Raw genomic sequence first — 16,298 nt, 5'->3', positions numbered from 1 at the left:
AATTTTAATACTATTGTATTTAATTCAGTGTATCCAAAAGATTTTATGTGGCACTGGCCACCTCTCATGTGCTCAGTCGTCATGTCTGGCTAGGGCTACTGTGTTGGTACAGGGCAGATCTGAACCAATTTCCTGGGACTGGGGCAATAAAGAGGCTGGTTTGTGATTATACATTTAATTAGGCCTGAGCCGAATCTCCATTTAGTCCTTTGCTAAAAGATACCAGATGGAAAGCGCCAGAGGCTTTTTGGATTTCTGCTGATTTTGCTGTGTTGTACTTTTAGTGGTGCTCAGTCTTAGAATCTGTGTGTGTTTCTGTCTTTGGGTTTCAGCTCTCTTCAGAAAAGGCCCTTTGGGGCTTTTCTGTCAAAGCACATGCCCCAGAGCCATTTCAGACAGCCTGGCCCCCAGCCTTTTACTACCTAATTGGGGATTGAAGTCAAAAGTCTTCTAGTGATCTCTAGATTTTTTTTTTTTTTTTTGAGACAGAGTCTCACTGTCGCCCAGGCTGGAGTGCAGTGGCACCGTGGCGGCTCACTGCAACCTCTGTTTCCTGGGTTCAAGCAATTCTCCTGCCTCAGCCTCCCAAGTAGCTGGGATTACAGGCACCCACCACCACGCCTGGCTAATTTTTAAAAATATTTTTAGTAGAGACGGGGTTTCACCATGTTGGCTAGGCTGGTCTCGTACTCCTGACCTCAGGTGATCCGCCTGCCTCGGCCTCCCAAAGTGCTGGGATTACAGGTGTGAGCCACCACGCCCGCCTATCTAGGTTTTTTTCTGAAAGGAAACAAACTCAGTTAATCAGTGACTTGATTAACTGCCTTGTTAACCAGATTTTGCCCGCCTTATTGACCAAATTTCTACAATATGATAAAATATCAGTCATTGAAAGCATGTGATCTAAAAGTTTTGCCCCGGGAATTTAGTGAGAGATGACTCAGAGGTTACTGATTGTTTCCCAGTTACATTTAATACTCAAAGATTTAAAGTGAAAAGGATTTCTTGTAAAAAGCAGATTTTTCATGGTGTCTGCGTTGTCAGAGGCAGCTGGAGAGGTTGGTTCAGATCTGCCCTAGTGAGTATGTGCCAGCTTCTCTAGCAGCCTGTGGCTCCCAAGCATAAATAGAAACACAGCTGCGTGTGCAGGCTGAACAAGAGGAAGTGTCTGGGCACCTCCCTGGCTGGAGCAGAAGGCTCCCAGGGTGCTTAGCTCACCCGTGGCATGGGGATGGAGGGGCCAGGTAGTCAGGGAGCTGGTGGGAGGACCAGACACACACATTCCCCCACCCAAACACACACTTGCCTCTAAGGGTGGGGGGTTTGGCAGACTGGGCTCACAGTATTGACTCCCTGTATGACCTAGACAAGTCACTTCCCTTTCTGGGCCTCTGTCCCCTCATCTGCAAAAAAAAAGGGGAGGATTGGGTGGGCTTTGGGCTCTGAATTTGGCTCTGGTTGTGTCTCTCAGTTCCTGACTTGCCTGGTGACTCTCCTCTCCCCTCTGTGGAAATGCTTGTGTGCTCTTTGCCCCGCCCCAGGGCCAGGCTGAGCTCCTGTGTCTACACTGCAGCCAGCCTGCCGCCCAGACTCCAGGCTGCAATTCATGGATCTCTCAAGTGGGCTCACAGCCTCTGGCCTGAACTAATCTCCTATGCAAACTGTGCACCTGCCTTTCTCTCACCACCATTTTCACAAGCAGTACCTTTGTCTAATAATGTCAGTGCCCTGCTAAGTTCCCCATTCCATCTCTTTAGGAAGGCACACAAGTCCCTTCAGGGCCAGGTCCTTGCCACTCACTGACCTCACCTCACTCCTGCTCTCTGACCTTTGTGCTTTTGTAGACACTTCTCTCTCTCCCTGGAATCTCTTTTCCTCTGGCCACTGCCTGCTTCCCCTTTAAGATCAAGTTCTCCTGTATCATTTTCTGATTATTCATTCATTCACTTATTCCTTCATATATGTATTCAGTAAATACTGACCTATTATGTGCCTGACACTGAGCTAGATGCTAGAGAAATGGAGACAACTTGGGAGTTTGCTTCTTGGAGAATATAGACATTAAACCAATACTTTGAAGCTTTTGAACCTGCCTGTGGCAGGTGTCCTGAACTTTGAGTACCTTGTCCTTTGCTGCACCTCCCCTCTTTGGCTATGTGTCCTTCCCCAGTGCTCTCCAGTCACGCCAGCCCCGCCTCACCTGCTCTGCTTTCTGTCATAGCACTTAATGCAGCATGGAAACTACTGGTTGTTTTTTCCTGTCTTTTCTCACTAGGCCAGGCCCCAGGTCTGGGTACCTGATAGGTGCTTGGCAAATGTTGGTTAAATGAATGGATGAAATGGCAACTTGGCTGGTATAGTTGGAAGAACTTTCTGTAAAATACCCAAAGATCCTGTAATGAAAATACCCAAAGATCCTTTTCTTTAACTGGGGCCAGGTATGCAAGTATCACTAAAAAGACCCAGGTTGTGGCCACAGCACCCAGAGGTTATCCTTTGCTTGTAGGTAGTAGTAGTTTGGTCTAGGCCTGTCTCTTGCTGTCAGGCCTGCAGAGCCATTTTCTTCACTGCTTCTGATCTTGGGAACCACTGTGTCTGATGTCTGCACATGTCACTGGATGCCAGTGTTGATGAAGTTCCCATAATCGTGTCATGGCAGCTTTCCTTCTTCTTGGGACTCCTTTGCTGGGGGCAGCCTGGAGACCTTGACCCATACCTGCAGTCTAGTTTGTTTATATTTAGGTTCATTGTTCTGGGTCCTCTCCCCCATCTTGGTTGATTTTTTTTTTAATGATATTCACTCTTTGTGTATATAATTCTATGATTTTGAACAAATGCATAGAATCATGACTTTACCACCAGAACCATGATACAGAACAGTTCTGTCACCCACAAATTCTTGTGCTGCTGCTTTGTAGTCAGCTGCTCCCCTCCCTGCCAAGCCCTGGCAACCACAGATCTGTTTTCTGTCCTGACAATTTTGCCTTTTCAGGGTGTTACATAAGTGGCATCATACAGTATATAACCGTTTGGGTCAAGCTTCTTTCACTTGGCAATATGCATTTAATATTTATCCATGTAGTAGGAATCAATAGTGTGCTCCTTTTTATTGCTAAATAGTATTTTATTGTATAGATGTACCACAGTTTTTTTTAATCCCTTCTCCAGACGAAGTTCTCATTTTTGTGGCAATTATGAATAAAACCTCTATAAACATTCACATACAGGTCTTTGTGTGAATATGTTTTCATTCCTCTTGGGTGGATATGTAGGGATGGGCTTGCCAGGTTACCTGGTAAGTGTATGTTTAACTTTATAAGGAATTGCCAAACTGTTTTCTAAAGTAGCTGCACGGTGTTGCATTCCACCTGCAGCTTATGAAAGTTCTAGCTGCCCTGCACCTTTGTCAGCACTTGGCATTGTCAACTTTTTGAAATATTAGCCATTTTAATAGGAGCGCCAGCCAGTTTTTAATCTGCATTTTTCTTTGTGTACTCTCAGATGCTGATGGAGTTTAAATATCATTATTTGATGTGATTTGGCAAGGCCGTCTTTCATACCTATGTCAGATTTTATTTCTGAAGATGGAATTTATAGTTGCTCAGAGTAAAAGAGCAGCAGTATTATCACACCTTCCTAAACAGTTTGGAGGAAAATGTTATACTGCATTATTCTTTAATTTTAGAATTTAAAAAGACTTCTTGTTAATTGGGTTCAATTCTTCATGTTACAATTGCTATTTTCTTGACCAACTCATCATGAGCAAAAGCTACTAATCTTGTAACTGAAGTTTCCTTGATCTGTTCATCTTAACTCTCACATGGCAAGCTGAACAGTCTCTACTCATGAGACATAATATTTTTTAAGCTCTTCATATTATTGGTGGCCATAACATGTTTTTCCCCTCCCTCTTTCTAGGCTCCCAATCGTCAACTCATGACTTACTGGTTACAGGAGCTTCAGCAGAAGAGATGGGAATATTGTAACAGTCTCGACATGGTCAAGTGGGACAGCAGGACCTCTCCAACTCCCGGGGATTTTCCTAAGGGTCTTGTAGCCAGAGATAACACCGGTAAGGCAGAAATAAAGGGGAGCTGGGTCAGTTCTTTGTGTAAGCCATTCGATACCACACATGAACTTAGCAGTAAATGAAAATGAATTTATAAAGAAAATAATAATGATGCTACCTTATGAGTGGACAGCATTCCACAGTTACCCAGCGCCTCCATGTACAAAGCTTATGCAAGCCCAGTGATGGCCTTGGAATCAGGCAAGGCTAGTGCCAAGCATATGGAAGAGATGATACGATTAAGGTCAGCATGTGGTAAGTTGTGGTGCTGTAAGTCTAGTTCTGACTGCAGGGCCAGCCTTTCTACCACACCTAATGATGAAGCACTCATGCTTAGATAGTCATGCTTGGACAGACTTGCCAAGATTGACAGGTGTTTGTATACACTAGGAAGTATTCTCAAAACATTCCACTTGTAATTCTCTAGTGTTTCTTAGGAAGACTTTAACCTTCAAACATTGATTTCATTCTATCCTGGATTCATGGCATTTCTATAACTCAGGGTAATCCCTGGCCATTTGCAGCATGGAGATAACCTCTAGAAAGAACAGAACAACAATTATTTGCTGCCCATCCTACCCCAGTGCAACGACTGTGGAGACGGGACTGTTTTTTGGCCCCCACTCTTCATACAGGGAAAATAACACACCCAGAAAAACAAACAAACAAACAAAAAAAACAGCCTCCTGAGCTCTGAAGTAAGGTCTAAAAAGCCCAGGCCATTGTATTAGTATTTTTGGAAGACACGTGGAGCGTACGTTAAAAGGAGTAGACAACAGTAAGGATTAGTTCTAACAGTTTCATAAAGAGATTTCTTCACTTCATAAAACCCGTGGGACCCTCTGCTCAGCAGAACACAGGGCTGCATCCGAGTTGCCTGTCCCACCAAGGATGGTGTTGGCACATGTGTGGCTGATTTACTCCAGAAACAAAGGCATTCTTAGACGAATTTTTCATCTCCAAATTTGTCAGTCTTGTTTTTACTTGTCCCAGTATTTTTCAGCAGGTTAACCCTCTTATCAGTGATAAATTACTATATATGCTTTGTACCTATTGATATATTTTCTGTGAGAGTTTTTGAGTCACTTTCACAACTGTCTTAGCACTCTGACTATTCCAGGTTCTGAGATCATGCCTTTATTTTCAACTTTATGCCCCCTTATGTTTAGTTCAGGGTCGAGTCACTGGTAACTGAGTTGTTTTGAAAGCCACTCTTATAGTGCTTTTCATCTCAAAAGGAGCTCCTAACTGAGTGTCTGAGTCACTTGGAACATTTGGAAACCCTGTGGGAACAGGCAGTGTTCATGAGCATAGCCAGTGCCTTTGGCACAGGAGGTGCTCGATTTGCCTCAGTTCCTTTGTTCTGAGGACACCAAGTGCTTCTTTCTAGCAAAGACTCAGGGATATTAAACCAAAAGGAGGACAAAGAAGTAGTGCCTAGCCCTATAGTCTCTTTATAACAGCTGTCCTTCCTCCTTCTAAGCCAAAATGCTGTGATTGGAGAGCCAGAGGAAACATCTGAAGCCCATATTTGTTTCTCCTCCTTTGATTTGGGGACTCCAGGTATGGAATTTAGCGTTTGAGTAAATGCTATCTGACATTTACTCATTCATTCAGCAAAGTCGGTACTCAAGATGAGCTTTGTCCCTCTCCTCACAGAATTTCTAGTCAAGCAGGGTAGTTGTGCAGGGAAAAAATGAGAGAAATGTGAGGGAAGGGTGCATGCTGGTACCATGGGCTGTAAGTGGGCTGTGCATAGTTTCTGGCAGTTAGGGCCTCTCTGAGGAAGTGCATCTAAGCCAAGGCCTGGAGGATGGCCAGGAATTAGCTAAGTAGAGAGCAGGGGAGTCAGATGACAGGGCTGGACTGCGGTGCCTTCCCAGAGCTGCAGTCAGGATGGCTACTGGCTGGAAGCAGTTGTGGGGAGCGAGCTGAACCTGGGGGCACACCCGGGACCCAGAGCCAGAGCTGGGGGAGAACCTAGACTGCTGGTCTTGGGATTTTGGACGTTAACCTAAGAGCAGTGGAGTGCCTTTGAAGATTTTATAGATAGAAATGACTGTAACATTAGACTTCTATTAATTTTTAGATAGCTTCTAAGAACAAGGAATGAAACTTTGGGCCCCAGAGCAGTATGTGAGACTATAATAGTTCAGGAAGTCAAAAAATCTAAAGCAGGAAGTCAAGAAGAAAAGGCTATCTTTTAGCCCCTTTTGTTTTATCGTCAGAGATAAAATCTGGTTCAAAGATAAATTATGTTGTGTTATATGGCAGTGCTCTGTGAAGTTTCTAAAGCCATGCTTGTAGTTATCTGCTCAGCTTAGCCTACTCTATTAAGAATTAAAGAAGAATGTTTTTGTGACGATTTGCATTAAAAATAAAACTTTTCCTAGTATTGTCTCGTAGTCACCCAGTTGTTCGGGACATTTTGGTTTGTAGTCTAATGGGCATCACCCATCAGGACCCTCCTAGCACCTAAAGTCAATATAGGGAAAGATATAGGGGATTAACGTTTTCCACTGATAGCTAGTTGTATATCTTAGAAGGCAGCTCTACCTGGTGGAAGAAGCCCTGTGGGCCTGTGAGTCTTGGGGATATTTACTAGTTGTCAGACTCTAAATAAGTCACGTATCCTGTAGTACAGGGGTAGGAAACTGTGGCTCTGGGAATTGAAGTTTGTTCACCCTCCTTCATAGTTGTTATAAAGATCAAATGGGAAACTGCATTGTTAAGTGTAAAGAGCCATATGTATGTGTATATACACATATATATTGTATACATATATATGAGATGATATCATTTTGAAAGGGTTAGCATTATGTTTAGTTGTAATTAACAGGAAACCTTACTAATAAGGACTTACACATAGGGAGTAATTTGTCTCACATGAGAAGCAGTTTATGGCTGGCATAGCTACTCACTAGTGCCACTGAAGGGCCCAAGCTGTCTCTGACTCTGTATTTTCCATTGCTAGAGTGTATTAGCTTTCCTGCTCATGCTAGCTGCCCCTGGGGGTGGCACTTACATCAAAAAGGAGAATGCTTTCCCAGAAACCTGTGGCTTATGCATCATTAGCTGGAACTGTCATATGGCCATTCCTAGCGGGAAGGAGTCTGGGAAGCCAAGTATTTTAGCTGAGCATATGGCCACGATCAAAACCAAGGTCCATAAGTAAGGAAAAGCTGGATTGAATATTCATTAAGGAGCCAGCACTGTCACATAGTTGATTACATTAATTTTTTTTCTAGAATCTGCGTTGAGTGAGAGACTTTCCTGTGTGATTGGAACTTGCAGCTTTATTATTAGTCAATATCTGTTCTGTCTGCCCTCTATTTTGTAGCCTGTCCTCTGAAGGCATGCCATGCCTCAAATACCATTCCACATTGTCTTCTGTGTTTGGATAGATAAAGACCTAGTTTCAACACAAAAGAGTAATTTGCATAAAGATACAATCAGGGGTCCATAAACCTTTATAGCTGTTGAGAATGAGGTAGCTAGAACCCAAAGGAGGTGCCCATAAATGGCTAATAGCCTCATTACAGGATGTATGTCTAGCACATTCCGTTTACTTCATTCCCCACATAAACTAATAAGAAAACAAGCCAGGGATAACAACACCCTGCTTTTTAAAAAAACTTCTTGAAAGTTAATGAGTACTAAAGCACTCATGGTCATAGCAGGCTCAAATGCCCAAGTGCCTGTTTGAATATGGATGGTATTTCTTGCAGAAATTTGTATTGTGAAGACAGTTTGAAGGATGACCACACATTTCCTCCCCTGAAGCAGCTGCATTGGGTAGTTGAACTGTTACACTTTTAACAGGTTGTGTGCAAGGGGATGGCGTGGGAGGAGTAGCTATAACTTTCAGTCCTCAGGCAGCCTGAGCAGTGCTCTCGGTGCAGGATGCAGGGTGTAGAGGGCTGCCAGAAGGAAAGCCGTCAGGTGGAATGCAAGCCTCGCATTGGCAGTGCCACAGGAATTACACATCATCCTTGAATGTCGTGATTCCATATAGAGATCAAGGAAGCTGTGCTTTTGTGTAATCCTTGTAAAATGCTGCAAAATACTATGCGTTCTTGGGAAGTATCAGTCATGGTAGTTACCAGTGTTGTACCTGAGAGGCAGCATGGGGAGAGCTTATGGGACCTTGAGCACATCATGATTTCCCCGTCTGTAAAGCAAGATGCTCTCTGAACCAGGCTCCTTCTGGTTTGAATGTTCTGTGAAAGTCAGGTTGTGAAAGAATGTGACTGTGGGAGGGAGGATGTGAGGGAGATGCTGAGTGGGGTTAGATTGCAGTTCTGTCTGGGAGGGTCGGAAAGGAGACTATCTGGAACAGGCTTGGAATTTGGTGTCAGCAGAGACATCCTCAGCCTAGATTTGGTGGGACTTGGTGCAGGTGAATACAGGGATTGATGTGGCTGTGAATGGGAGCGGGGTGGTGGCTGAGCCAGATTGCAGGAGAACGGGGAGGAATGGGAAAGGAAAAGAGGGAAACCCCCACCCCAATTCAGGGAATCTGTCAGAGGCAAGGTGGCAGGAGAGAGGAAAGTCAGGAAGGATGATGAGTATAAACCCACTCAAGAACTGCAGGGGCCTCTTTGCTGCCTTCTGCGCGATTGGCCTTTTCTCCCATGCCATGTTAGCAAGTTCCTGTCTTTTATGGATTAATTTGGTCATTTAACCAATATTTATTAAGTCACTCCTCTGTGCTAGGTGTTGGATGTGCAGCTGTTAGCAAATCAGATAGAGGTTCAGTTCTCACAGAGTTGTGTCCTTGATGGGGGTAGGGGACAGGCAGATGAGTAATTAACCAGACATATGAACTGGTCCATCCTGGGGCCTCTCAGAACCTGATAGTTGGCTGCCTCTTTTTTCTGGTGATTAGATGCACGCCATGTGCTCGCTTGGAAGATATTTCTATTCCTCCTGACTGGTCCTTCACAATCTGTATTAAAACTCACATTGATAAATAAAAAAATGTTTTTCAGATTAAGCCCACCCTGTCTTCCTCCAACTCCCAGTGTTGACACCCAGACTTTCGTTTGCTGTGTGCTTTGATGCATATGGGGACAACCCTTTCCCAGTGTTCTTTTGTCCTTTCTTGGATGTAGCTGCAAGCCTGGGTTGAGTTTTATGAGAATTCTCCCACTGTACACAGTTCTGTGCTCTGCAGAGGTTGCTGGCGGAGCACATAGGCCTGACTGAGACAGCAGGAGAGGAGGGGGAAGACTTACTGAGGCAGTCCGGATGTAGGCAGGAGCCGCCCCTGTGCGGGGAGTCCCATTAGGAGGAGACTGAGCATCATGTGTTAGAATGCAGCAAGTGGGAAGGGCTCTTGGAGACCAGGGAGGCTGAGACTGCCCGGGGTCACACTGGATTTAGAGGCGGTGCTGGAATCAGAACCTAGGAAATGGGAGCAATGCAGTAGGAAACTCCCTCAGAGTTTTCATTTAGGCATTTGAAAATGTTTAAAAAGGACAGAGGTCTAAACACCAAAAACCATCAGGCACAGACTTTCTTTCCCCACTGAAGCTGTAAGACAAAAGACATGTTCATGAACACCAGTCCAGCCTCTTAAAATCTTCGAGGAAATGTTGCCATGTCCTAGTTTGTGTTTTCCCTTAATGTCCTCCTTGAGGCGGTTCCCTGCATGCTAATGTTAGGACATGTATTGAGGAGAAGCCAGCAGCTCTGCTTTTCATTAAGTATATCTCACGTGGTCTCTTAAAAACCAAAAACCAGACAAAAATAACAGTAACAGCAAAAATGTATTAAGCTGGAAAAGAGCTTCTTTTTCAAGTCAGATAATTACTTTTAGAAATTTTCCTCCAACATGTTCCTCCTTGGTCTCTGGTCCCTTTTCTCCACCCCTCCCTGGGGTCTCTGAGTTCCTCAGGAAGTATTTCCAGTATGGGCTGTGGGTTGCTGCAAGGCCTGGGGTTTTCTTGGTAATAGGCACTTTGCCACATGAGCATTTGACAGTCCAGTCTCGCAGAGGGGCCGTTCATCACCTTGCTACTAGCCCACACAGGAAGAAGAGGCTGGACTCAGCCTGTAACAGAAATCTGTACAGTTTGTTGTGTTTATTTCCTGACTTGGCTTAGAATTGTGATGATGATTGTAAGACCAGCCTTTGAAGTAAAGGAGTTTGAGCTGCGCCCTTACCCCATGTGCCTGTAGACTGACACATGCTGTCACCAACATTGAGCACTCCCCGCCCCCACTCCAGGCACTGTGCTCTCCTCTAGTAGGTACACTCATCTCTACCTGCCTTGCAATATTTGTATACTGTAGGGGCAGGTGTCTAGGTTCTGGCCCTGGCTCTGGACTCTAGTGTCCTGATGGAGAAAGTAGGTAGGGAGACTGGACTGGATTAGTGGTGTTTGAACTTTTTGTTTCTTTTGTTTACTGGAACCTCTTTTCCAGATGAAATCTTAAAGGCAACCCCAGTATATAAAAGAGTGAACAGAGGAACTGCTGAAGATGAAGCTGAGCATGGGGCCCCCATCCTCTTCTCCCTCTAGAAGTCCCCCAGGCATCTCCTGGAACCCTAAGACTCAGAGGAAGGGCCTGGATCCCAACGACTCAGTGTATTTATTCTGTGGTGACTTGGAGCTTGACATGTTACTGTTTTACTTATGTCTCTCTCCTGGATGTGTTCTCCTTTATGGGGAAAGCTTTGTCTCATTGGTTGTTGTGCCCTCAGTGCCTAGTGCTTAATACATGATAGTAAAACCAAGAACTGGCAATCTGTGGTTATTTGTAACTTCTTGCCTCTTGACTCAAGAGGCTGCAGTGAGCCGTGATCACACCACTGCACTCCAGGCCTCAGTGACAGAGTGAGACCCAGTCTCAAAAAAAAAAGTGTGTACTCTGTTACCAAGTCTGTAATTCTTCTGTTCCCAGCACACCGTCTTGCTTTTCTTAGTCAGAACCCTACTGTAAGCCATGCATTGACTCTCCTGGCCAGAGCCAAATTACCCTGATAGATACACAGCACTTGTTTACTCATGCCACACCCAAGATACTTCCCCAGTGTGTTCTTGAAGCCCTTCCTACACTGATTGTGGTCAAGTCAGAACCTGCCTACACAGTGCAGGCCCATCATGCGGCATTCAGGACGTTGCTCTCCAAGCCCGCGCAGCCCAGGAATGCCTGCTCTCTGTTTCCTTTACCAGTGCTCAGTGACCTTTACCAGAGACCTGTTCTTGCTGACTCTGATTGTGTGCTCCTCTGATTAGAAACGAATTTTTCTTGGCTGGGTACAGTGGCTTACGCCTGTATTCCCAGCACTTTGGGACACCAAGATGGAAGAATTGCTTGAACCCAGGCATTCAAGACTAGCCTGGTCAATATGGCAAACCCTGTCTCTACAAAAAAAAAAAAAAAAAAAATACAAAAATTAGCTGGGCATTGTGCGTGCCTGTAGTCCCAGCTACTTGGTAGGCTGAAGCAAGAGGATCGCATGAGCCTGGGAGGTTGAGGCTGCAGTGAGTCGTGTTCACTGAGACCCTATCTCAAAAAAAAAAAGAGAAAAGAATTGTTCTTGAATATCAGTGGTCAGCAGTCAATTCTGATTTCACAGAAAGAGATGGTTGATTTTGTTGATATAGAGATATTTTAAAAAGAAGTGTAGATCAAATTGATTATTGTAAAGTAATATTGAATTCTGTTTACAAGCATGTCCTATTCTCAGAGAGATTATGCCATTTGGCATGGGATAATTCTACCACTGAAATACCAGTGCAGATTATGTCATTTGGAAGAATACAAAGTATTTGTAGTTAGAAATGTTTTTATCAGCCGGGCACAGTGGCTCACGCCTATAATCCCAGCACTTTGGGAGGCCGAGGCGGGTGGATCACCTGAGGTCAGGAGTTCGTGACCAGCCTGGCCAACATGGTGAAACCTTGTCTGTACTAAAAATACAACAATTAGCCAGGTGTGGTGCTGGGTGCCTGTAATCCCAGCTACTTGGGAGGCTGAGGCAGAAGAATCGCTTGAACCCGGGAGGAGGAGGTTGCAGTGAGCCGAGACCGCGCCATTGCATTCCGTCCTGGGCAACAAGAGCAAAACTCTGTCTATGGGGGGGAAAAGAAAGAAAAATGTTTTTATCAAAAACGAAAAAAATTTTAAGTAACTGTTTGTTATGGGAAATTTTAAACATATACAAAGAATAACATAATATTACCTCTAGGTTTATTAGGTAGTTGGAACAGTAATTACCCCTCTTGTTTCATTGATACCCTGCTTTGTTATTTTGAAGCAAATGACATGTTACCTGAAGCAAATATTACTATGTATTTGTTAAGTAACAAAATATTGCTATTTTGAAGTAAATCCTGACCATCATATCATTTCCACCTTAACTATTTCAAAAGTTTACATTTTAAAGATGTGTTGTGAAGTTTCATCATGCTTTAGCATCAGTATGTTTGCTTGTGAATTTACTGAACTGCTATTCTGTGATGTGCAAACTTTATTTTTTCAGTGTCACTCTTAAGCAAATACATTTATATTTGTATTTCTCCCACTTTCTTAGAGAAAAGGGACCCTTGTATAATCTGATCTGCACCTTGCTTTTCTTATATAACAGTTTATCCTGGAAATTGTTTCTTATCAGTACAGGTGATTAGACCTTGATGACGGGTTTATGGTGAGGGTTATTGGTCTGCAGTACTGGAGGAAAATTCTAGCCTTTGCTTTCTCTGGGCCAACACTGTTAATACTTGGTGGTTTGAGGCATGTCACAACCTTCCTTTGAGAAACATGGATCTGTTTAGATGAAGATGGTTTCAGAACATCAGAGTTACCCACAGATTATGTTTTTATGTAGTATACATTAAAAATATACTATTACATAGTTTATATTTTTATATAGTATGTCAAGTCAGTGTTTTATGTGGGATGTCAAGTTTCGTGTGGAGGCTTTGAGTAACTGACATTTGTTTACCTTTTTTTTCAGATTTAATTTACCCACACCCAAATGCTTCTGCAGAAAAAGCCAGAAATGTCCTAGCTGTGGAGACTGTGCCTGGAGAGCTGGTGGGAGAACAAGCTGCAAATCAGCCTGCCCCAGGGCATCCAAATTCCATTAATTTTTACTCTTTGAAACAGTGGGGCAATGAGCTCAAGTGAGTCTTTGGAAAGCAGCATATGAAATTGAAAATGGGTTGTTTCTGATAATGTATGTTATAATTTTATAAATGAAGTTATAAAACTATCTTACACTTACAAAGGCCTTTGTTGTTTACATCATACTTTCCCATAGATCATTGTGGTTTTAGCTTGTATTACATGCTTATTCTGTGTCTGACACTATGCCAAACAGTTTCACACTTAAACGGTTTAATTTAATTGCTCAACTCTGTGAAGTAGGTCATATGGCTGACATTTTACAGAGACTGAAACTGGCTGAAGGAGAGTATGTGTCTGAGGTCACAATTCTTCCAGGCTGCAGAGCTGGGGCTTCTTGTGCCTAGGGCCTAGTCCCCTCTCCAAGACACTAGGCTGGCCAGGTCCTGTGCTCTGGATTTCCGTTCTCTGTTTGTGCATGGGCTAGTGAGGGTAGAGGTGGGTTGGTTTTTGTTTGTTTGTTTGGTTTTTATGAGATGAGGTCTTGCTGTGTTGCCCAGGCTGGTCTCAAGTCCTGGGCTCAAGTGATCCTCCTGCCTCAGCCTCTTGAGTAGTTGGGACTACAGGCATGTGCCACTATGGTTGACTTGTTTTTTAAAGAAGAACTTTATTGAGATACAATTCACACACTGTACAATTCACCCATTTAAAATGTACAATTCAATGATTTTTGGTATATTCACAGAGTTGTGCTTCCATCACCACAATCAATTTTTAAGTGTTTTCATTGATCCAAAAAGAAACTTATTACTTTAGCAATTCCTTCTCATTTCCCCCAACCCCTTCTCCTCTGCCAACCCTCAACCGTAGACAACTCCTAATCAACTTTCTATCTCTATGAATTTGTTTTTTGGTGGGTTTTTTTTTTTTTTTTTTTAAGACAAGGTCTTGCTCTGTTACCCAGGCTGCTGTGCAGTTGCGTGGTTCATGGCTCACTGCAGCCTTGAACCAAGCGATCCTCCTACCTCAGCTTCCAGAGTAGCTGGGACTACAGGTGTGCATCACCATGCCTGGCTAATATTTTATTTATTTATTTATTTTTTTTGTAGAGACAGGGGTCTCTCTGTCTTTCACGGGCTGGTCTCAACTTCTGGGCTCAAGCAGTCCTACCTTGGCCTCCCAAAGTGCCGGGATTACATGAGCCACTGCCCCGGCTTATGAATTTGTTTATTGTGGACATTTCGTATAAATGGCACCGTGCATACCTTTGTGTCTGGCTTCTTTCACTTAGCATAATATTTTCAAGATTCATCCATGTTGTAGCAAGTATCAGTGCTTCATTTCCTTTTATGGCCAAATAATTAATATTCCCATGTATGAGTGTGCCATATTTTGTTTATCCATTAGCTGGGGGTGGTGGTGCATGCCTGTGGTCCCAACTACTTGGAAGCTGAGGTGGGAAGATCACTTGAGGCCAAGAGGTTGAGGCTGCAGTGAGCTGAGTTCGCATCACTGCACTCCAGCCTGGGCGATGGGGTGAAACCCTGTCTCAAAAAAAAGAAAAAATGAAAAAAGAGAAAGGTTGTAGTGGCAGTGCATTGTGGGAGACTTGGAAGTTTCTTGCTGTCCTGTAGAGCCCAAGCCAGTGGTCACTATGCAGTTGGCCAGCTGAGCTCCATAAGGGGTCCCACTGGTTTTTCAGGATGGGGCTGGGGTGTTCTTAGAAGCTACCATCCAAGGATACACTGTTTTAAAAAGTAGCCTCTTTGCTGTAACTGCTTTCTTTTTTGTACCTTCGTGGTTGAATTCAATATGATAAAGTTATTTTCTGTGTGTTTTTAGTTTTTAAGGCATAGGTTTATATTGAAGCTGAGTGGGATATATAGGATATATATAGGTTGTATTGGAGCTGAATGTCAGGGGTACTCAGACCTCAGAAGACCAGCACTTGTGAGGGTGATCACTGTAGAGGGCCCTGCCTTCCTTCCTCATCCTGGCTTGTGGCTGCGGTCCCACCTTCTTGGTCCTGCTCTGCTCCCATTCATCTGCTTTCTGTTGTTTTCTTTCTCCAGTCAGCTCTGATCATGTCATCTCCCTACGTCAGAAGCATCGCGGATAGCCCTCAGCCTGCAAGTGCAGCTCCAAACTCTTTGGTCTGATATTTGAGGTTCTCAACGATGCATTAGTCTCTTCCTTGGGCAGCTGCTTCCCAGTATTAGCACTTTGTGAGCCTCTGTATTCTGGCCGTTCTGTGCCTTCCTCTTCATCCCAGAACCTCTGCTCACCATGTGCTTGTCTGCCCTGTGCCATCTGATTAAGTCCCAGTCGTCTCCCAGCACCCAGGGGATGGGGAGGGGTCAGCCGGTGGGGCTGCCTTCCCTAGGTACCTGCAACTGGAGAACCACTGATTTCCTCCTGTGTTTCAAAGTATTGGGCTTCTCAGTAAAGAAAGGGATCTGTGCTCTAAAAGTGTCGGAAAACCACTGAGAGCCTCCCTTCATTCCACGTGTTAAAAGGTTGAGGCTTAGAGAGGTAAAGTGACTTGCTCAAGATCACATAGCAAGTGTGTGGCCAAGCTGAAACACACACCCAGGTCTCCTAATTGGGGACCCAGTGCTCCTTCCCCCTTTCATCATAAGAACACATTTGGGGGACTATTGGTTTGCCAGATTTTCATACCTAAGCTGTGTCATCTGCCCTCAAAGTGAGATAATAGAATGAGGTGGAAACAGACCTGTGATGCTGGGTGTTTTCCATGTCCTTGAGCATAGGAACATGGACGATGATTGAGTGCCTCCTGCCTAGGAAAGTGAACGCCTGTCACTTCTGCCTGTCACAGCTGACAGATCACATTCAGGGTGAAAATCTAGTGTAGGAGTTATCTTCTATCAGCTGTGCCTTTGCCATGTAACACAGTGATTAAGAACCAGGCTGCCTGAGTTCAGCTCCCAGCTATGCCACTTAGTAGCTGGATAACTTGGGCAAGTTACTTAATATTCTGTGCCTCCATTTCTCATTTGTAATATGAAGATAATAATCATACATCATGAGATTGATAGCATGATGATGAGTTCATATGTGTAAACTGCTTAGAACAGTGCCTGGCACTTAGGAAGTACTAGGCGAGTGTTAGTTGTTGCTGTTGCTGGTG

General features: G+C 44.1%; 1 protein-coding gene across 2 annotated transcripts in view; it reads left to right on the top strand.

Annotated features, from left to right (window-relative positions):
* Window positions 1–16,298, top strand: part of TBC1D2B (TBC1 domain family member 2B) — an 82,155-nt gene that overhangs the window by 19,449 nt on the left and 46,408 nt on the right. For both annotated transcript variants that reach the window (XM_054547053.2, XM_054547054.2), the window contains exons 2-3: window positions 3,919–4,072; window positions 13,038–13,206. In XM_054547053.2, coding sequence (XP_054403028.1) covers window positions 3,919–4,072; window positions 13,038–13,206 — 323 coding nt within the window. The remainder of the gene's footprint in view (window positions 1–3,918; window positions 4,073–13,037; window positions 13,207–16,298) is intronic.

Source organism: Pongo abelii, chromosome 16, assembly GCF_028885655.2.
Source record: "Pongo abelii isolate AG06213 chromosome 16, NHGRI_mPonAbe1-v2.0_pri, whole genome shotgun sequence".
Lineage (NCBI taxonomy): Eukaryota > Metazoa > Chordata > Mammalia > Primates > Hominidae > Pongo > Pongo abelii.
The sequence above is the reverse complement of the archived record's forward strand: the minus strand, read 5'-3'. Positions and strand labels throughout refer to the sequence as shown.